Raw genomic sequence first — 22,874 nt, 5'->3', positions numbered from 1 at the left:
TCCTAGAATGGGATATTTTATACTTACTCTGGTGGCTTTCCTCCCTGCTACATTAAGCTAATTATTCCTAATTATTAAAGTAAAGGTATGTTCCTAGTAGTCTTAACTAGAGTGTTTTAACAGTATCATGTGGGGATTCAAAGACTGCTATATTGCAAATAACTTAGAAGATACTGAGCTGTCCATATACATATGAAAATTTGAATATCTCCAAAAGTATACATTGATCATTTTCTTAAAAGTATTACTATAAGCCAGACACTGGTGGTTCAGCCTGAAATTCTAGCCACGTAGGAGGCTGAGATATGAGAGGATCACAGTTCAAATTCAGTCATCACAGAAAGGACTATGAAACTCTTATTTCTAATTACCCAGGTAATGGCCAGAAATGTGGCTCAAGTGGTTGAGTAACAGTCTTGAGGGAAAAAGCTAAGGAACCATACCTACGCCTGAGTTTCAGTCCTAGAATTGGCAAAAATAAGTAACAAATTTTATCTTCAAATTGGGCAACTAGTGTTTTTTACCTGCTTAATTACAATCCAACCATTTAAGTCTAAGACATTTTCCTCCATTGTAAGGCAAATTTATACTTTTCATAAAATATAATTTGGCTACTCATGCTAATCTTCTATAAAATACATTGTTTCTGTAAGTCCTTGCCCTATTTTTCTATTATCACTGTGCTCAAAACAGGCAGTCATGATAGATCTGGTCATTGGATTGACAACTTATGTTGGTTACTTTTCTATTTCTGTGTTATAAAAATATGATATCAGGAAAATAAGATTGTACATATGACATGTATTATAAAACCCAAATGTTGTTATAATTTGTGTAATATTTAAATGGGAAATATTTTGTCCAAGAAAACAATCAATTTCACATATTTTCATAATGATAATAATATTTAATTGATCAAGACTACACCATCAAAATAGTACTCAATCTTTTAATCCATATATAAATCTTAAAAGACACATCAGTTGTAATATAGTAAAAATTTCTAGAAAACATATAGCCATAGGATGTTCTTAGAAATGTTAAGATGTTGATATTGGCAGTAGAACAAACTCACTGAGATAAACATAAAACAGCTTAAACCCCATTAATTAACAACACAACATCTAGAAAAAATGAAACATCCCTGGTTGTGATTGAACGTAATTGAAAATGACTAATGATGCTGTCATTTTGCAGCTTATATCTGAGGAAATGATGCCTCGAGGATTATAATTGCCCTCTTGACCATTTGTCTATTGTAATTATTTTGTGTTAAATATTGGTATGGAACCCTCTGACAAATACAGACAATTCACTATTCCTTTACTATTACAGTTAAAAATAGTTTGAAGGGTAGAAGTAAAATTTGTCATAGGATTTAGGCAAGCAAGATTTATTCTCATAATATAACATTATAGAAGTCAAACTAGCTGGCTTCATTTTATCACTTCAGCAAATAACTAAAACATTTAAAATTCCATGAATGCACTCAGTTCTACTACATGGAAGACAATATAAATATTTCAAAATACATATGCACGTGAAAAAAATTAACAGAAAGCTAATGAGTATGGCTAGAAGTGCCATTGAAATGCTTCAGTACAGAGTATAAAAGTAAGAATTTTAAGAAACAAATAACAAATGGTTTATTTACTTCTACTTGTTGATACTGTTGTCATTTATGGAAGTCATTTTATTTCTTTCCCTCCCTCCCTCCTTTGCTATCTCTCTCCTTCCCTTCTACTTCACTCTGTCATTCTTTCTTTCCCTCTTCCTTTCTTATCTTATCTTTTGAATGTATTGGGTTTATTTTGATGGAAGTTGTCACTAAGTTATCCAGGTTAGCCTTGAGCTTGAGCTCTTCCTGCCTCAGTCTCACAGTGATGGGATTATAGATATCTACTATCATACATGACTGTTTTGTTGCTATTTAAGTACTAACGGGGATCTATTGATGTCCTAGTTATGATCTGTGGAAAATAGAATGTATTAAAACTGACTTTAAAATGATATTATTGTAAGGTTCATGGGAAAGGAAACCCACCACATGGTTCAGGCAGAGAAGAGTTTATTGGGGGGAGAGCAAACTGCCAGCCCACACAAGATGGAGGTGCCAGGAGACAGAGGGGAGGGAGAAAGAAAGAAAGAGAGTAAGAGAGAAAAGTAAATAGAGCAGGGACTTGTGTTGAACCAGATAATATAGGGAAAGGTGGGAGGTATGGCTAGGTGGATTGGATGTGACCTCAGAGAAGGGGAAATCACTGCCTCCAGGTATACCAGTTACCTAGGTAATGTGGGTACTGGGGGCATACTTAAACAGGTGGGGGGCATCTGAAGGGAGCCCTCCCAGGGTAGATCTTACAATTATAAAATATATTACCAAAGATGTAACTTTAGCTTAGCAATATTTTATTTAATTTGGAAAATTAATCTTCAACAAATTCTGAAGTTAAAATGTCCTAACTGTAAGGTCCTCTCCCTGAGGGCTACATGCAGATGCCCCCACCTCATTAAGTCTCCACCCAGTTACCTGGGTAACCTGCAGACCTGGAGGCAGTTACCTCCCATTTCCCTGAGGTCACATCCTAATCCACCTGGCCACACCCCTTGCCCCTGCAGGAGATATAAGGCAGGGCTGGGTGGGGGTCTCTCTCTCCCTTCTCTCTGGCCATGGATCATCTCGGCCACAGGCCAGCAGTTTGGTAATAAACTTTCTCTTCTGCCTGAATACCCCGTGGTGTTCTCCTTTACCCACTACCTACTTATTTATTTTTTTTTTTTGGCCAGTCCTGGGCCTTGGACTCAGGGCCTGAGCACTGTCCCTGGCTTCTTCCCGCTCAAGGCTAGCACTCTGCCACTTGAGGCACAGCGCCGCTTCTGGCCGTTTTCTGTATATGTGGTGCTGGGGAATCGAACCTAGGGCCTCGTGTATCTGAGGCAGGCACTCTTGCCACTAGGCTATATCCCCAGCCCACCCACTACCTACTTAAAAAAAAAACTAACCTATATGGTGCCGAGACTCGGATAGGGCTTAAGCGTCAGGACAGGTGGAATTCCCCTCTATTTTTCTCCTTTTTCTTGGAGTATCCCCAGTCCTGACGGCCCCTTTTCCACGAACCAAACTGCTGTGAGACACCACATGGCACTTTTCACTAATACCATTGCTGGCCTCCACATCCACATTCACACCACTTGTCTACCCTGGTGAGTGAAACTGCTGCTGCTCCGGTGCTCTGCTGCTCTGTCCGTCACTTCTGCTGCTTCTGCCCGGTAAGCTCTCATCCACTCACCAGGCGCCTCCCTCCTGTGCTTTTTGGGTTTTGCATCACAGTCACACCCGAGCAGGGACACTGCTAGCACGCCTCTTGACAGTGCAATAAGGGCCTGCTCGAAATACTCAAACAGATACAGTTTTTGCCACTGCAATGGTAAATGGTCAGAAGTCACTTATATTCAGGCTCTCTTTCTCTTTTCCTCTCATTCTCTTCCTTTTTCTCCCTCTCTCATCTGCTTGCTTACTTGCTTACTTTATAAAAACTCCAAGTCATACCATCCTGATAACGTACCTTGCTCACAAAGCTGCCTCTTTTCACAGACCTCCGATACTGAGGCTTGACCACCAATGTGCTTTGTCAGCAAAGATATCTAAAAGTTCTTTTCTCTAGCATTGACCACGTGGTGGATATTGGGTTTAACAGGCACCAGATCAGGTGCCATTATGCCATGCCATGTGTTCTCTATTAGTGTGTTTATGTCCTCCTGCCACCCCCCCTCAACATGGCATCACATTGGAGTTGATCAAAATATGGTTTCTCCATTTTATAATCTGAAAATTGTTGTTTGCTAGCAAAATTGTTTTTCTAACCAACCATGTGGTTTTAAAATATTGGGCAAAAAAAAGTCATTTACTATTGGAATTCCAAGAGTCTACTGCTGAAATTAATTTTTGCATGTTGTAAAACCTATGTGCACAGTGTGTATGTCTGTGTAAATGTCATTTGTTTGTATGTTCATCTAGCTATATATCCGTGCTAAAACTCATCACATCTACTGAGTTTTATCATTGCAGAATTCTGGCAAGTATTTGGCCAATTCTTGAGAAGGTACAGGTAAGCTCTAGTCCCCTTGGTCTCCTTGTTGTTTTAATTGGAAATCAAAAAGGGCTTTTGTGGCAAAGACGCCTTGGATTGCAGTTTGAAGCCAGCCCAGGCTGAAAATCTCAAACTCCATCTCCCAACTAATCAGCGAAGAGCCAGGCTGGAAGCATGGCTGAAGAGACTGATCTCTAACCAGCCAAATGCTGGAAGTGGAGCTGTGGCTCAAGTGGTAGAGTACTAGCCTCGAGCAGAAGTGCTCAGGGACAGTGCCCAGGCCCTGAGTTCAAACCCCGTGAATGCCAATGGGGGCAAGCCATCCCAGCAACAAGCAACTAGACCCCTGGGACTCAGCCAGTTCAGGGAACAAGGATCATGGAGAGAAGTAAGAGGAGAATGATGTCACATCCTAAATGGAGTCACTTTGTCTCACCCTTTCCAAATTAATCAGCTGGGGATCAAGAGATAGTAGCTTGTCCATCTAATGTCCATACCTGAGTATAAGAACTGTCCAAGTCATCCAATTTTTAATTTTGTGCCCTAACCCCTTCCTTTTGCCTTAATATTTTTTTTGTCCAGCCCCTGCCTCATGAGACTTCTTCCAGGCTTCATTCAAGGACTGGCATCTACCACCAAGGGACCCTGCTGCTCGCCTTCTCCAGGAGGGGCCACATTTCTGCCTTTTACCCCTAATGCCTACATGACATCCCTTGCCAGCAGGAAGCAGCCAGAGAGAGTCTTCATCCTTTTTCATAACTATTAAAAGGCTGGAATGTAAAGTGCTCTCCCTGAGGGCTACATGCAGATACCCCCACTTCATTAAGTCTCCACCCAGTTACCTGGGTAACCTGCAGATCTGGAGGCAGTTACCTCCCCTATCCCTGAGGTCACATCCTAATCCACCTTGCCACACCCCTTGCCCCTGCCCTAGATATAAGGCAGGGCTGGGTGGGGGTCTCTCTCTCTCTCTCTCTCCCTTCTCTCCGGCCATGGATCTTCTCGGCCACAGGCCAGCAGTTCAGTAATAAACTTTCTCTCCTGCCTGAATACCGCGTGGTGTTCTCCTTTACCGGCTACCTACTTTATAAAACCTAACACTAACAATATAAAAACAAAATGAAATAAAGGTACAAAAAGAGACAGGAGAAGAGGGTAGAAAGCAAAACAAAGATGTTTAAATCCTGAATCATATTACTCTTAGGTGAATTATCCCAGAGATATAATACTGCACTTGAGTCATTAGTAGAATTAGCTCACAATTAGATTTTTACGTTAATAGGAAATCCTCAAAGAAAATGACATAGTTGGTTAGTCAGTGAAACAAACACAAAACCCCAACACCCACAGTGTAGCATCTTTTTGCCCCATAATCTTTGGTTTATTATCAATGCTCATCAGTTAAGCTAAAGGAAGTTTTTCTGTGCCCTTAACACCAATCTGAGATTTTCTTGAAACAAAAATGTTTGCCAAATAGTAATCAAAGGGAAAAATGGCAATGCTATTTCCCCGTTTCCCAGATATCTCACATCAAAATAAAGTGTCCTTGTTCAAGTAATTGAGGCTAATACTCTTAAAAGAACAGCAATTCTGAAAGTCACCATTTTTGAAAGATATCTTGAAAAATTAATGAAGCAAAAAGAAGAAGACAGATCCTGAATAAGGATGAAACCATCTCCCAATTGGAACTCTGAATGGAAGGTGAAAGCAGAACTGATATGCTGTCTGATACAAAATGTGGAGATGCCAATCTCCACACTTCCTATGAAACAAGCATTTTCTGATGTATCCTTAATTGGGATGTCCATAAATTGGTGGAAATCCTACTTATTAATTATCATTATTTTTCATTTGCTTTCTTCCTTTCTTCTCTCCCTCCCTCCCTCTCTCTCCCTCCCTCCTCTTCCTCTTCCTCCATCTTCTCTCTCTTTCTCCTTCCTTCCTTCCTTCCTTCCTTCCTTCCTTCCTTCCTTCCTTCCTTCCTTCCTTCCTTCCTTCCTTCTCTCTCTCTCTCTCTCTCTCTCTCTCTCTCTCTCTCTCTCTCTCTCTCTCTCTCTCTCTTTCTTTCTCCCTTCCTTCCTTTCAGTGCTAGTCCGGGGGCTTGAGCACAGTGCCTGAGCCCTTTTGGCGCATGGTGGTCAATGCTAGCGCTCTACCACTTGAGACTGAGCTCCACTCCTGGCTTATTGGTGGTTAATGGAGACAAGAGTCTCATGAACTTTCCTGCCTGGGCTAGCTTAACATTTTGATCTTCAGATCTCAGTCTCCTGAGTAGCTAGGATTAAAGCTGTGAGCCACTTGGTTCTCAGCTCTAATTATCCATTTTAACACTGAAACATGCATACCTTTCATAAGAGATTTTAATTTCCTGCTATAAGAGTATCACTTTTTCTTCAAAATTATCTTTACCAATTAGACTATTGCCTAAAATAAAAGCACAATAAGACGACTCTCACAAAATGCATCACAGGCTTCTCTGAACACTAGAAATAGAATGATTAAAATTTTTGGAATAAAGACTGAATGTTGGAAATCCTGCGTGTTGGTACTGTCTGAGCAATGGATCAGCCTCCAGGAAAATTGGCCCTAACCTTATTTAAGAAGCTTCTGACCAATGCAGAGATTTGAGCAGCTCTAAAAATATTCTGTTATATAGTTAAGGGCCATGGTCTGACCTGTGAGGTCATCTTTTTGAGTCTCTAGTATTTTAAAATATGACAATCATAAGCTAGAGTGTAGCTTTAGTGGTAGAGTGCTTATCAAGCATGCATAAAGCCTTGGACTCTATTCCCAGTAGAACAAGAATGGTAGAACAAGAGTGGTAGAACAAGAATGATTTTCATGGAAATTCTACCTTTCCCAAGTATAATGAATAGAGACGAATCAGGAAGCAGTAAAAGAAGAAAAAGGAAGTAACACTACTGACCTACAATATCCTTTTAAGGGAGGTACAGGAAAAGGAATTTATATCCCCTTGCTGTTTCAGTTCAGAAGAGTAATTATTCCATTACAATACTAATATAGGAGTTAGGAAGTAGTCCTGCTCACCAATGACACATCTGAGTTCTAACTTCAAAGTAGCTTTGAAGCAGATGGTGTGGGTAGAGGCGACATTCCATTAATTCCCATTGCTTGGATTGTGTTACATATTATGAAAGAAAAATTTACCTCAACTTTGAATTTAGATTTTTCAGTTTCTTTTTAAAAAGGTACAAATAAAGCCAAATTAAATTCACATTTGTAAGTGCAACAACTGGTGTTAAATCTTGGCTCATTGTGATAGCCATATGGTATTTAGGATTAGGGAATCAACCAAGAGAAGATACAATGGACTTATGCAATGGTTCATTTCTTCATTTCAAGGCTTCCTACAGTGAGGGTCACTTTGGTAACCACCATGGGGACTAATTTTCTTTCAAGTATCATTAGATGCCCTGAAATGTTATTGCTTTCAGGGATGTCTCTAACTCTCCATTCTAAATGCCAAATACATTGTTAGTTTATGAAAAAATGATCATACTGACCTTGAAAGTGGATGAAAATGGTGTGTGTGTGTGTGTGTGTGTGTGTGTGTGTGTGTGTGTGTGTGTGTGTTTTAGGAGGGGAGACAAATGAATTTCCAAAAGCCGTGCATCTGGTGTTTGGATATTATGTTCAGGCCCCAACTTTAAATTTACCAAAGGAAAAGTCCATGTAAACTGTGGGAAAAACAAACAATTTTCTAGAAATGAAGCTTGTGTCAAGCACAAAGGAAACTAAGTGGTGACCTTAGAGACAGAATCTAAGTCATGGTAATGTTGTTTGCAAGGACAAACTGGTGCTGTATAATGAGGTTATTGACCTACACTGTTTTAGAGCAGTTTTAAACATGAGGGTGGTGCTCACTAAATCTCAGCCTGCAACATTAGCTGAGAACCCAAGACTGATCAATAAACAGCTACCATTATAGGCTCTTGGGAATTTTCATCATAATGGAAGCTATTATAATTTTGGTCAGGTACAGAGAATCAGGTAACCTATACCTAACATCTATTTATCACTGGACTCTCATTTCCAAATGGAAGCCATTGATTAGCTGTTGTTTTTTTTTAACTGGCCTGATTCCCTTTCTCACCTCATATAAGGGCCTGAGAATAAATGTGCACAAGATTTCAAAATACACACCAAAAAGGAAAAGGAATACAAAGCTTTCACCCAAGGCAGCTTTTACCAAAGAAAGAAGCAAATTACATGACATTTTACTAAAAATTCTTGACCCAATAAAGTACTGAAGCCCGAATGCCAGTATTCCTCTTTCATAAGAAAGAGCAATAGAGAAAGGAAAGGTCACAGACCATATTGTGATTCTTTACAGCTGTTGGAGACAGACAGTATGATGCAGTAACTTGATTTGAATTAAGCCAAACAATATGAAAAGCATCAAGGCTGGCAAGCAAAGCAATAAAGCCCCAAAGAATTTAATCTACCTTGAAGGTGGTACTACTTTGTATATTGATGGCAGCACACCAGGACAGAAATGAGTCCTTTAATGCAATGACTCTTAATGGCCTCAAGATCACAATATATAAATAGGTTGCGTTGACCAAAAAGACAGCTTTGCCTCTGCTATTGCATTATGGCCAATATTTCCTTACAAGTATTTCATTGATTATAAATAGACCACGTCAATGGCAAATGTACAACAAGGGAAGCGTAACCCATTATGAGGTAATGGATATTGCTAGAGGTTGCTTCATTACCTTCACTGGCTGAGTGGCTGGTTTTTCCTTGTACAAATGCTTCCCTTTAGACAAAATCCTTTCCACATCCGGTTGTTTAGCTTGAACTGCTACTTCAGTTTCCTGGGGAAAAGAACCCATACAGTGCAGATTAACTTCACAGTTAGCAATAACATTACTAAATTTAAATATACCCTTGGAGACTCCACATGTATTGCAGATCAATTTCTACATGGTTCATAGGGGACCAAAAAATGTAGGTTTTGATACATAGAAAAAAAAAATTGAGGTCTCTGAGAAACACACTAAAGTTAAAAAAAAAAAGCAAATCTTTTTGAATTCTATAATAAAGTTTTCAAACAAAATGCAGCACTAATTTTCTATATTTCTAAAACATAAACTGCATCAATGAGAATTTATTAATATAATATATTCATATAAATATTACTATTAACTTCAATAATCTCAATAATCCTAATTTTTTACAATTTATATACTTCTTTCACAAGATTTTGTTTTTGGCTTTGGATCAAATTTTTTGATGAAATGAAAATTAAATAATTATTTTCATTTTCATATAATCATCAAAATTAGCTTTCTTTCTAAAGACCAAACATTTAGCTTATTATTAAGCAAATAAATTAAGTAGGCCTTTTCAGTAAAAATGTAATAATTTCTATTGTTTGTTTTTCTTTAGTCTCAGGGAGACTGAAGCATGACAGAAAAATATCCCATTAGGTATATGAATATAAAGAATTTTGTTACTGATTGCTACATAGCTCTCTTGAAGAGAGAACAAAAGAAATGTGCATAAATTGAAGCTGAAGGAAGTGAAGTTAAATATTACAGAAGACTTTTTGGATGGAACACTTGTTAAACACTAGGATAGAGTATCGATTAATCAATGTCAGGCATCAGTCAAGGCCTAGGCAATCTTCCTCAGAGAGCAGTTCCTGATTAACCCACATCTTTCTTCCTCCCTTTCCCATCCTGCAACCTCTCAGTACTACTGCCTGTACGTGTCTTCATGTGGTTGCCTCCTTTATATATTGGGTTTCTACCTATTTCCTTTTCTCAGTCTGCAAGGGCAGGGGCCTTCTGATTGTACATCAGTATTATCTTATACAGCATAGTAGGGCTGTTGCAATTTATAGATGCTCAGCACATGCTCGTGAGAGAGACTAGTTCTCCATTTCTTATAATGACTACCAAGGGAGACAGGTGACATAGCCCAAAGTCTAATATAGCTACAGTTTGTTATGACTGATAAAAACAAAGGAATTAGAACCATTTAAATATGATTATAGAATGGAGGTAGGGACAAATTCAGATGCTCTTGGCCTTATTATTTTTTTTCAAATTTTTATTACCAAACTGATGTACAGAGAGGTTACAGTTTCATACGTTAGGCATTGGATACATTTCTTGTACTGTTTGTTACCTTGTCCCTCATACCCCCCTCCCTCCTCCCCCTTTCCCTTCCCCCCCTGAGGTGTTCAGTTCACTTACACCAAACAGTTTTGCGAGTATTGCTTTTGTAGTTGTTTGTCTTTTTTTACCCTGTGTCTCTCAATTTTGGTATTCCCTTTCAATTTCCTAGTTCCAATACCAGTATACACGGTTTCCAATATACTCAGATAAGATTACAGAGATAGTGTAGGTACAACCACAGGAAGGTGATACAAGAACATCATCAATAATAGAAGCTACAGATACAGATGGGACGTTGACAGTAGTTACAACGGTGATATAACAATCGTTTCCATAACATGGAGTGCATTTCACTTAGTATCATCTTATGTGTTCATAAGGGTATAGCTATTGGGCCTTGTGATGCTCTGCTGTGACTTGCCTAAACCTGTGCTAATTATTCCCAATAAGGGAGATCATACATAGAGTCCATGTTTCTTTGGGTCTGTCTCACTTCACTTAGTATAATTTTTTCCAAGTCTTTCCATTTCCTTACAAATGGGGCAATGTCATTCTTTCTGATAGAGGCATAAAATTCCATTGTGTATATGTACCACATTTTCCTGATCCATTCGTCTACTGAGGGGCATCTGGGTTGGTTCCAGATTCTCACTATGACAAATTGTGCTGCGATGAACATTGTTGTGCTGGTGGCATTACTGTGATTTTGTTTGTGGTCTTTTGGATAGATACCCAAAAGTGGGGCTGCTGGGTTATAGGGGAGTTCTATATTTAGCCTTCTGAGGAATCTCCATACTGCTTGCCAGAGTGGTTGAACCAGTTTACATTCCCACCAACAATGAAGGAGTGTTCCCTTTTGGCCACATCCTCTCCGACAATTGTTATTGTTAGTTTTCTTGATATATGACATTCTTACTGGGGTGAGATGGAATCTCAATGTTGTTTTGATTTGCATTTCTTTTATGGCCAGTGACGTAGAGCACTTTTTCCTATGTCTCTTCGCCATTCTCCTCATCAGAGAAGTCTCTGTAAGTCTTTAGCCCACTTGATGAGGGGGCTATTGGTTCTTTACGGTTTTGTTTTGGAAGAAGGTAATTTTTTTAGTTCTGCATATATTTTAGAGATGAGGCCTTTGTCCGTTGAATTGGCCTTATTATTTTAAGTAAGGTGAAAGTGTCACCTCTCAGGTAAAAAATATTTTTCAAGCACAAACCTATGATTTATCTCAGACATAATAAAAGTTAAAAACTCTCCCCTCCCTTCCTTTCAAATCGTTAAAAAGCGCAATCCCATATAAATTCTATGCCTTCAGAAAATGACCACAAATAGTTAAATAATTAATAATTGTACCAACATTTCAGGTATACTGGTAAATGATGAGCAAGCTCTTTTCTGTCTCTGTCTCATATTTTTTAAATATAAAGAAACTTAAAAATTCCAAAGGGCACAGTGAAAAACTGCTACTATTCAAAAGGTACTGGCAGATAGAAAAATTAAGACATTACAAGTAATTTCCTTAGAAAATGCATATAACAGATTTTGACTAGAGAAAGTTTTATTGGCAAATGAGCAGAAAAAAGCAGCAATCTTGACATTAGGGCAGCCCAAATAATTCGAAGTACATAGTGCTAGGTACAGTTAGAAAAACTATGTCAGATAAATTATCCAGGTTTTGCAACAATAAGAAGTAAAAAATGTATGATATAGTTGGCTCTCTGTGACTTGAGGTTCCTATATTCAATCAACTACAGATTGAAAACTTTAAAAGAAATCTATCAGCACTGAACCTTTAAAAACACTTACCTTGTCATTCTCTAAGCAACACAGTACAGCTAATAACAAACATTTACATTGCATTAAGTATGATAAGCAATCCAAAATGACTTAAAGTATATAAGAAGATGTGGATAGGTTCTAAGCAATAAACACAAAGTTTTCTATGAGGAACTTAATCATTCATAGACTCTGGTATCCAGAGGGTACTTTGAACCAGTCCCTGCTAGATACCAAAGAACAGAACTACATTCTCTCTCTTCAGATTACCAATGAAGCCCTAGATGTAGTCTTCTGGGGAATGGATTTCATAGACACGTAATTTCCCTCTATAAAAAATATTTCTTTTCTCATTGAGCATTTCCTTTTATCATCACCACTGTGAGCTTTTCATTTTTCAATGAAATAATGAACTACTTGGATAAGATTTACTCTGTGTCCTATAGAAATAGAGCAATAAGTGAAAGAAATTATGTTGAGCTCCAGATTCTTTGTGATGACTTCTTGGCAAACTAGATCTCTTATTACATGCACCCCTTTAGTAAATCACTTTAGAAATACCATTTGGAAGATGAATTTGTATAATTTACCTCACTACATTTATTTTCATATGAATTTATTAGGGAAAAGATAGGTCAGTTATTCAGGGCAAGATATTATTGCTTGAAGGGTCAAATGCAGTAAATCCAATTGAGTTCGTTTGAAATATTCTTACATACTTTTTTCTTAAATGTCGGTGGTAACTATCCTGAAAAAATTGAAGGAAAGTTGAAATCAGTTCAAAATTTTTGGTATCCTTCCATAAAAATAAACTTGACTCGGGAATATATAAAGTAAAGCAATAAAAATTTCAAGAAACCCCAAATTTCTGCAATGGTAAGAAAATGCTACTAAAATTCTTAGCTGTATTGAAAATGGCAACAAACTCTGATGATAATGTTAGTTGCTATGATGACACTAACAATCTAGAGTTTCTAAATATTTACTATGTGTCAAACATTGCTTTCCTACATGTTTGCTCTACAAAATGATTTTAAATAATCCCACAGATGTTGGAATTGAGAGAGATTAGGGCAATCATTAAAATCTGAAGCTCTCAAAGAGCAGAACTGAGACTTTTTTCTAGAGTGTGTGTCACTATATTGTACTACTTCCCCATTTTATTTCCATATACTGTGTTTGAGAATGTGTGTATGTGTGTGTGTGTGTGTGTGTGTGTGTGTGTGTGTGTGTAAGTGCTCATTATGGTTTCTTGCTAAAATTGACAGATTAACGTGGCTCTCAATATCATGATCTTTGTCCCCTCTAACTCTAATAAATTCTACAACATTTTTATAGAGTTCAAAGGCGAGAAAATCCAGTATTTGCCATAGAAAGTGAAATATATTCTTACAATAGCCTTAAAAAATGCTCCAAGTGCTCCTTTTTTTGAGTGTATGATTGCCCAAACTCTGATAACCAGGTCAGAGAATGGTTTGAGTAAACCTTTTATCTCATAAATGCCTTACATCTCTTTATGAGTTAAGAGAAGGTGAAAAAGGCCACTACTAAAATGGAAACATAGCTAATTATAGTGGCTAGTTTTTCTAAGTACAAAGTGTTCAACTTCAAAGAATATTCAGACAAGAAAGTCTTCATGGGATTTCAACAAAAAACTCACTTCTACTATTAGAACATTTTAATTTAGGCTTTCTTCCTTGACTTATTCTTAATGTCCCTATAATGCAAAAGTTAAGACCTTTAAGGTATAGCAAGAGTTTTATTTCATCATAGTATTGACAACTGGTTATAACTTCAAGCATTATTTCGAGAAAACAATTTGCATTAATTAGGTAATGGGGAGTTACCCTTCATTAAAACTTCCTAGGAAAATAGAATAGAGTGTTTTCAAATTCTATCTTGACAAATATTTGAACTGATGTGATTCTACATATCTTGTATTTTAGTTATTTCTAATTAAATAGCTTTACTAATCCTGGGAAGTTACTACTCTGACAAGCAGAGAAAGTTAGTGATCAAAAGCAATGAATAAATAGAACCTTTCAGAGTGACACCTGTCCTATGACAGTACAGAGACATATGTCTCCAGAAAATTAATATATACTTATGTTTCATATGAACTGATTTATATAACATTTGTTTTTATCTAACATTGAATTTATTTATTTCATCTTGGGAGAAATATACATATTTGGAAGTTCAATCATTTTAGTCAGGAACATGGCATGTTTATCCATTTTGAACACATTTTTTGTGCTAGTCCTAGTGTTTGAACTCAGGATCTAGGAGCTGTCCCTAGAATTTTTGCTAATGTCAAGCAATGTACTGCTTGAGGCACAGTCCCACTTTAAGCTTTTTGATGGTAAATTGGAGACAAGAGTCTTACGGACTTTCCTGCCAGGGATGGCTTTAAATTGTGATCCTCAGATCTCAGCCTCCTGAGTAGCTAAGATTACAGGTGTGAGACACCAATGAAGACCATATTTTTAATTCAACATTAAATTCATAGTGTGTGTGTGTGAAACTAGAAACTGGTGTGCCTAAGGAAAATATAAAGGGAATACATTTTGCGTTCTCACTTTTCATCCCTTATTTTAAATTTGCTAGATCTTTCTTTTATTGTACTTATCGCTGATCTTAATAGAGTTTAATACATATATGTGTGTATATGTGTGTAGATAGATAGATGACTGATAGATAGATAGGGATAGGTAGATAGATAACAAATATATAACTCAAGCATACTATGAGGGGGATCCAAAGAGTCTATATATGTGTGTGTGTGTGTGTGTGTGTGTGTGTGTATGTGTGTGTGTGTGTGCATTTATTTATTAATTAATTGGGCAAACATGCATTAATGTTTCCTGTGCTACAGTATTTGGGCAAGGAACTGAAAATGCAGAACTATGTACACACAAACATATACTAAACTTAGAGGACAACAGGTACAACAACCAGTAGAGTATAATGTATAAGCAACACAGATCTAAAAGTTACTTTGTGCTTGATGCAGAAAAGGATCAGAGTAGGAAAGCTTGGGGCTGATACACATACTAGGTGCATGTTTCATACATACTTATGTTTCATATGAACTGATTTATAGAATATATTTTTTACTGAACATTGAATTTATTTATTTTATCTGAGAAGAAATACACATATTTGCAAGTTGATTCTTTTTAACTTGGTATGTTTATCTGTTTGAACACATTTTTGTGCTAGTCCTAGGGTTTGAATATAAGCAGATGAGTGGTAGAGAGAAAGTTATCTCAAGAAAGAAACTGAGCTACACAAACAACAACTAGAGGAAACACAGATAATATATGTAGCAGAATAAGATAGAAATAGTAGAGAAGTAGAAGAGCCAGAAGATTTAGGTGTGCTGGTGTATACCAGTAATCTCAGCACTCAAGAGGCTGAAACAGGATGTTCTCAAGTTTAAAGCCAGCTTGTGCTACATATAAAGATGTTGTCTCGAAAATCTAAAAGCTAAAGAAAAACTCATCTATTCTCTTGCACCAAATACTTTATCTCAGAAGCTACCAACAGATTTTAGTTGAAGGAAAGTATTTTAATTATAATTGATTTTCTAAAGAGGAATATATGAATCCCAAAATATAAGATCTACTATTGGTGTATGATTTCTGAATGTTGCTTCTGAAAACTAAACCAAATTCAATATAAAAATGGCAAATTCTTACTAGGTAAGCATAGGTGTCCATTCATTATTTTTCTTGCTTATTTATATAAAAATATCTTCTCTCACTGCCTATTTTGCTAATCATCACACACAACAGTTTCATTTCTCAGCTGAGATAGCATAGATGATTAGGATTGGTAATGTGATACTGTATAAATTGTGAAGGGTGTATTTTTTCAGTTAGACTTTGAAGGTACTACAGTATGACATATCTCAATTACATAGATGTTAAAAAGTAATAAGGAAGTGGTGCTGTGGTTCAAGTGGTAGAGTGCTAGTATTGAGCACAAAGAGGCTCAACAACACCCAGGCCGTGAGCTTGAGCCCCACCACTGACCAAAAATGTTAAAGTTATTTTATATTCAGTAGATGTCTGATGTTTATAGACAATATGATTTGTTTGTTGGTTGAGTACTGTTCATTAGTTTTTTTATATGGAACTCTTCATGAATTTGCGTGTCATCCTTGTGCAGGGGCCATGCTAATCTTCTCTGTATCATGCCATTTTTAGTATATGTGCTGCCGAAGCACGCACCATTAATTTTTTTTACTAGGGTTGATCTTGCTGAATTTTGGCTTGACCATGTGTCTTGCTTAATCAATGGATGGCGAGTAGAAATGACTATATGTAAGCTCTGAGACAAATCTTTTTGTTGTTGTTGTTACAACTACTTTATTTTTATTTATTTTCAAAGTGATGTACAGAGGGGTTACAGTTTCATACATAAGTAAGTAAGTACATTTCTTATCAAACTTGTTACCTCCTTCCTCAATTTTCTCCCATCTTCCCTCATCCCCAATTCCCTCTCCCTTAAGTTGTACACTTGGTTTACAGCATATTATCTTGTAAGTATAACTGATGCATTGTTTCACCATTAACCCTTTGCCTCCTCCATTTTGATGTACCCCTTCCCTTCCCTAGTACGGATAAACATATATACAATACCCACGATACCAAAATAAATTACAGTGACATCAGAGGTAAAATCATAGGGAAGAAAAACAAGAGAAAAAGGCATAATTTCACATAGTACCTTGAAAATAACAACAATGATAAACCACTTATTTGTATTACTTAGAGTTCATTTTGCTTAGCATCATCTTCTGTGTTCATATGTACATAGCTATTGAGCTATTGTGATCTTCTGCTAGATCTCTCCTACATATGTATTAATTATTACCAATGTGTAATGTGTTCCTTTGGGTCTTCTGAGCCAGATCTTAAAGGCAATTCAAATTTTACCAGTTCCTTATACTCCTGTCTCTCACCATGAGAATACAATATACCATAAAAAGAAACTGATCTTTCTGGACAGATCTTGGAATAAGAAAGCATTTAGTGCAAATTCACATAAACAAGGCATAGTGTAGAACAAGTCTATGGTTGATCCACAAGCACATGAGTGTATCATAAATGTTTCTTGCATGTCACAGGCATTTTGGAATTGTTTGTTATTGCAGAAAGAGGTGACAATTACAATATTATAGTGATACAAACCAACCAATCAAAATATATAGCCTTCTGGATGGAAAGATCAAAGTAAGCCTTCAAAATAAATGTGCCTCAGTCACATATATTGACTTCACCATCTCTCATTCGCATACAAACTATTTGCTAAAAAGGGTTGCAAGAAACTAAAAATGAAAATAGAATCAATATTGTGTTAGAGCCTGACTTTTCCGGCCTAGATTGTCAGGCTGATTCTGACAAATGAAGTCTGATGGATGGAAAAACACAACGTTGTATAGTGGAGTTTCTTTCTCTTTCCCCTCATGCTGGGTGACTGTTCTTTTATTTATCTACAATTAGGTTTGCTAGACCACTGCAACATGGCTCTCATTCACTGTAAATGCATGCTGTCAAGCATGTGCCAAGCTGATTGACAAAGAATGACATGTTCTCTCTTTCCAATCTGGGATAATCAAGGGCAGCCCACCAAAGGGAGGCTTTTTTTTCTGATTTTTCAGATTTATGGATTTCAAAAATAATCTGTCCAAATATACAAAGTATAATACAGTATTGATTTTTAAAGTGGCAAGTACTGCAAACCTGAGATGATTGAATCTACTAAGCTGCATACCTGGGCATGTTGGAGGCCAAAAAATGTGGACATAGGAATGATCATTTACAAATGGGAATGACACAGAAGGTCTTTCAAAGCCACTTTGACTTTATTAACAAAATTTCTTTATTTTTTATCCAATATATATCATAGGTCATCTGTTAGGTGCTAAACACTGCCTTGGGTTCTGCACATATAAAAGTGAATAAAACAGATTTAAGTTTCCTGTTCACATGAAGCTTACATTGTATTTGACAGGAGAAGATAAATTTTCATGTGTCAGAGAATAAGAGGTGCTAAGTGAAAAAATGAAGGAGTAAATGACAGGAACTAGTGGTTCATAGCTAGCTACTCGAGAGGCTGTTATCAGGAGGATTATAATTCAAGGCCATACTAGGTATACAAATCATATCCTATCTCAATCAGAAGTCTAAAGGCATAGGCCTGTCATTATGATTGCATGGGAGATGGGAGGCTGATATTGGCAGACTAAGATTCCAGGTCAGTCTGTACAGAAAAATTCATAAGACTATCTCAATGGAAACAAGGTTGATGTCATTGCATGAACTTCTAGTCTCAGTTAGGATTGGAATCTCCAGATGGGCAGATCATAGTTTGATTATACAATGGCCAGGAAGTGACACTCTACTTCAAAAAGTACGAGAGTTATGTGAAGCCTTGAGTTCACAGCACCATACTGTGTGTGTGTGTGAGAGAGAGAGAGAGAGAGAGAGAGAGAGAGAGAGAGTGAGAGAGAGAGAGAGAGAGCACGCAAACAAATGAAGGAAAGAAACAATGAAACAAGGAAAGAGAGAAAGAAAGAAACAAACAAAGAAGAAGGAGGGAAGGAAGGATGGAAGGAAGGAAGGAAGGAAGGAAGGAAGGAAGGAAGGAAGGAAATAGGGAGGGAACAAAGGTGGGAGGGAAGAAAGAAAGAAAAATATAGGTAGAAAACAAGAAAGAAACAAAGGACAAGAGAGAGGGAGAGAGAGAGAGAAAACAAAAGTAAGAGGACGTTGTGTTGGTACGTTTTAGAAAGGAACATCAATGTAAAGCCTCACTGAGGTGAACTTTGAATGAAAATCACGTTTTTCCAGAGGAAGAGAGAGAATGAATCAGGAAGATTATCTCAGAGAATGAAAATCCATACAAAGAGAGCAAGTCCTGAGGTCAAAAAGACAAGAGCATATATAATATGATCAATGGAAAATTTAAAGGAGCCATGATGGGTAGAATATAGTTCTCAGAGGAGAAAATGGGAAGCATGAGAACAGTGAGAGAGAATATAGAGAGTAGGTCCTTCTGGGTACAACTTGGTGCTAACTTGGTGACAACTTGGGCTATTAGCAGATTCTGAACAATAGAAAGGTTTTCAGCAATGGAATCATGGTCAACTTTTTTTTTTGCCAGTACAGGGCTTGAACTCCAGGCCTGAGCACTGTCCCTGGCTTCTTTGTGCTCAAGGCTAGCACTCTGCCATTTACGCTATAGTGCCACTTTCGGCTTTTTCTGTATATGTGGTGTTGAGGAATGGAACCCAGGGTTTCATGCATGCTAGGCAGGCACTCTACCACTAAACCACACACTAGCACCTCAACTTATTTTTAAATAGTTCATTCTAGCTATTATATTAAGATTAGACTTAGGGTGTGCAGAAAATAGCAGATATGAATAGACTCTTAAAGGAAGGAATTTTGCATTGAATGGAGAAAGTCTATGGAAACCTGAGGCCTTGTATAGGAAATCTTGAAGACAAAATGTCTGACTAGTTCTCCTGGAATGGGCGAATAAACATCATGAAGATAGAAATACTTCCCCAAATTATCTACAAATTCAACGCAATACGCAGCAAAATCCCAACAACATTCTTCAATGATATAGAAGAGCAATCCAAAAACTCATATGGAATAATAAAAGACTTTGAATAGCAAAAACAAGCCTTACCAGGAAGAACAGTGCTGGAGAAATACCAACACCAAACTTCAAACTCTATTTCAAAGATACAGTAATCAAAATAATTTGGTACAGGCACAAGAACAGGTCTGAGGACCAATGGAATATAAATGAAGACTCAGAAATGAACTCACAGATATATGGCCACCTAATCTTCAATAGGGGAGCCAAAAAATAGGATGGAAGAAAAACAGCCTCTTCAATAAATTTTGCTGGCAGAATTGGTTAAATACCTATAGAAAAGTAAAGTTAGATCCTTATATATCACCCTAAACCAGAAACAATTCCAAATGGATCAAAGACCTCAAAATGAAATCAGATACCCTAAAAACATTAAAGGAAGGAATAGGAGAAACAATAGGGTTCCTTGACACAGGTAGAAAATTTCCTTAATAAAGACTCTCAAACACAACAAATCAAAGAAAGGTTGGATAAATGGGATAACATCAAAGTGCAAAGCTTCTGCATGGCAAGGACATTGTTATCAAGATAAACAGAAAGCCCATAGATTGGGAGAAGAGCTTCACTAGCCATACAACCAACAAGGGCCTCATATCTAAAATATTCTTAGAACTAAAAAAAATAAATCCTCCAAAATCAAATCCTTAAAGAAACAACCACCCCATTGATAAGTGGACTAAAGACTTTAAAAGAGAGACTTTTTGGAACAATTGAGAATGGCCATTGGATGCCTGAAGAAATACTCAACATCTCTGGCCATAGAAGAAATGCAAATCAAAAACAACATTGACATTCCACCTGAGAAGTTAGAATGGCCATTATCAAGAAAACTAACAACAACAGATGCTGGTGGGGATGTGGCTAAAAGGGAGTGCCACTAAACTGTTGGTGGGAGTGTAAACTGGTTCAACCAGTCTGGAAAGCAGTATGGAGGTTCCTCAAAAGACTAAACATAGAGCTCCTCTATGTCCCAGAAATAGACTTCTGGGAATTAACACAATGATCAAAAACAAGGCCATACTAAAGCTCATTTGTAATAATTAGTATGTCTAGGATAGTCCTAGAAGAAGGTCACAAAAGCTCAGTAACTATGTAGATATGATCATGAATAAGATGATGCTAAGGGAAATGTACTCCAAGATATGGAAAGATGATGTTTCTTTTTGTTGTTGTTGTTTTTAATGTACTATGTGAAGTTATTTCTTCTTTTCTTTTTGTTTTTTTTCCCCCTATGATTTATAACCTGTAGTCACTATATTTGATTTTGGTACCCTGTGTATTGCATATGTGTTTATCTGAATTAGGGAAGAGAAGGTGAACAACAAAATGGCGAGACAAAGGACAAACGGCGAACCAAAGCAACCGTGATACTCACAAGACAATATGTTGGAAATGAACTTTACAATTTAAGGGGTGGTTGGGGGAGGGAAAGTGGGAGAAAAATGAAGGAGGTGGTAACAGTACTCAACAAAAATGTACTTTCTACCTTACATGTGGAACTATAACATCTCTGTACATCATCTTGACAATAAAATTAAATTAAAAATAAAGAAATGGTTAGTTTCTCACTTCATGGTTCTGAAAGTCTTCAATTATACTTAATAATTCCACACTATAATCAATATCAAAATATAACAGTGTAGGATATCCATAATTATTGAATTTTATAGGTAGTTATTTTTATTGTCAAGTATCATGGAAAAAATTGTCTCTGATTCATACATAGATTCATAGGGATACTGAAAGATTTTATATTTATACTTGAGATCTGGGAGCAGACTGCATTTTCTACAAAGGGGTTAGATATAAAATATTTGAGACTTTGGGGGTTAAATGTTTCCTATACTACCAATGTACTATGATAGTTGCCAGCAACAATTCATAAGGAAAATTTACTCATAAAACCAGGTGAAGAATGAATTTTGCCCTCAGATCAAATCTTACTGACTCCTGATTTAGTGGATTACAATTTGTTTGGAAATTATCAGAGTAAGGATAAATCATCTGAGTTCTTTATTTACTAATCCATCAGTTGTGACAAGTCACTTCTCTGAATTTCAGTATTTTGGAATGTAAAATGAAATTTAAAAATAGAGGTTATTGTGACCAAATTGTTAATATTCTTTTCCCCCCTACCCCACCCCTACCCGTGAATATTCTATCTTTGGTTAATTCTCAAGTTTTCATCTCCTTGGAAAATAGATAAAGTTGGATTGAAATGTGTTTGGCGGCAACAATTTTTTTTTAAATTTTATTGTCAAACTGATGTACAGAGAGGTTACAGTTTCATACGTTAGGCATTGGGTACACTTCTTGTACTGTTTGTTACCTCCTCCCTCATTCCCCCTTCCCCCCTCCCCCTTTCCTTTTCCCCCCATGAGTTGTTCAGTTGATTTACACCAAACAGTTTTGCAAAGTATTGCTTTTGTAGTATTTGTCTTTTTATCCTTTGTCTCTCGATTTTGGTATTCCGTTCACATTTTTTAATGGCTCTGATTGATAAGTTACACCTTGTTTAGCTGTTCTGTGATACGATATTTGAAGTGTAAAGGCTAACAGAGAAGCATTGAACCCTCATTGATGCTTCCACAAGTGCAGCAACTCTTGTAACTGGCTGTATTATCTACTTTGTGTGTCTTAGAAATTGTACCTATGGTGGGTCTTGTTGGGCACATGAGGCATTCTAGGGAATGGCTGACCCCATTGCCTCTGAATTTGTTTCCTTTGCACTTGAGATGCCATGTGGGGGGGGGGGGTGTAGGTACTATAAAGTAAGAAGCTTTCTAATGACTGTAAATGCTGCACTGACATCCTCCTGTGCTTTCTAATTCCCTGAGAGAAACATATGCCTGATGCTGTCTTCCTTGGCAAGCAATGTTCCAGTTTTAAATGAATCTGATGCTGAATGTGTTCAATGCCAGGTTTATTTGTACCTAAGAAAAGAAGATCTCCTAATCAAGAAGTTTTCTGACCATTTTGTGCTTCTAGTTTTGTTTATCCAAGAATGATAAACATGTCTGCTGCAAAGCTCTGCACTAAAAAGTAAATGTTATTAATTTAAATGATTTATATGAAGTACATAGCAGGGTATTTGCACTTAGTAAGTTTTCAACAAATTTAACAGCTAATATTACCTGTCCTTATACTAAATCATTTGATTCTGATTTATTATGAAGAGCCTGAT

General features: G+C 37.0%; 1 protein-coding gene and 1 non-coding gene across 3 annotated transcripts in view; both read right to left on the bottom strand.

Annotated features, from left to right (window-relative positions):
- Dmd (dystrophin) overlaps nucleotides 1-22,874 on the bottom strand; it is a 1,916,788-nt gene that overhangs the window by 682,718 nt on the left and 1,211,196 nt on the right. For both annotated transcript variants that reach the window (XM_048336444.1, XM_048336436.1), the window contains one exon: nucleotides 8,831-8,932. In XM_048336444.1, the coding sequence (XP_048192401.1) occupies nucleotides 8,831-8,932 (102 nt within the window). The remainder of the gene's footprint in view (nucleotides 1-8,830; nucleotides 8,933-22,874) is intronic.
- LOC125344337 lies at nucleotides 16,142-16,244 on the bottom strand. The gene has a single exon (XR_007209476.1). It is a non-coding gene; the product is annotated as a U6 spliceosomal RNA (small nuclear RNA).

Source organism: Perognathus longimembris, chromosome 28 (assembly GCF_023159225.1).
Source record: "Perognathus longimembris pacificus isolate PPM17 chromosome 28, ASM2315922v1, whole genome shotgun sequence".
NCBI classification, from domain to species: Eukaryota; Metazoa; Chordata; class Mammalia; order Rodentia; family Heteromyidae; genus Perognathus; species Perognathus longimembris.
The sequence above is the reverse complement of the archived record's forward strand: the minus strand, read 5'-3'. Positions and strand labels throughout refer to the sequence as shown.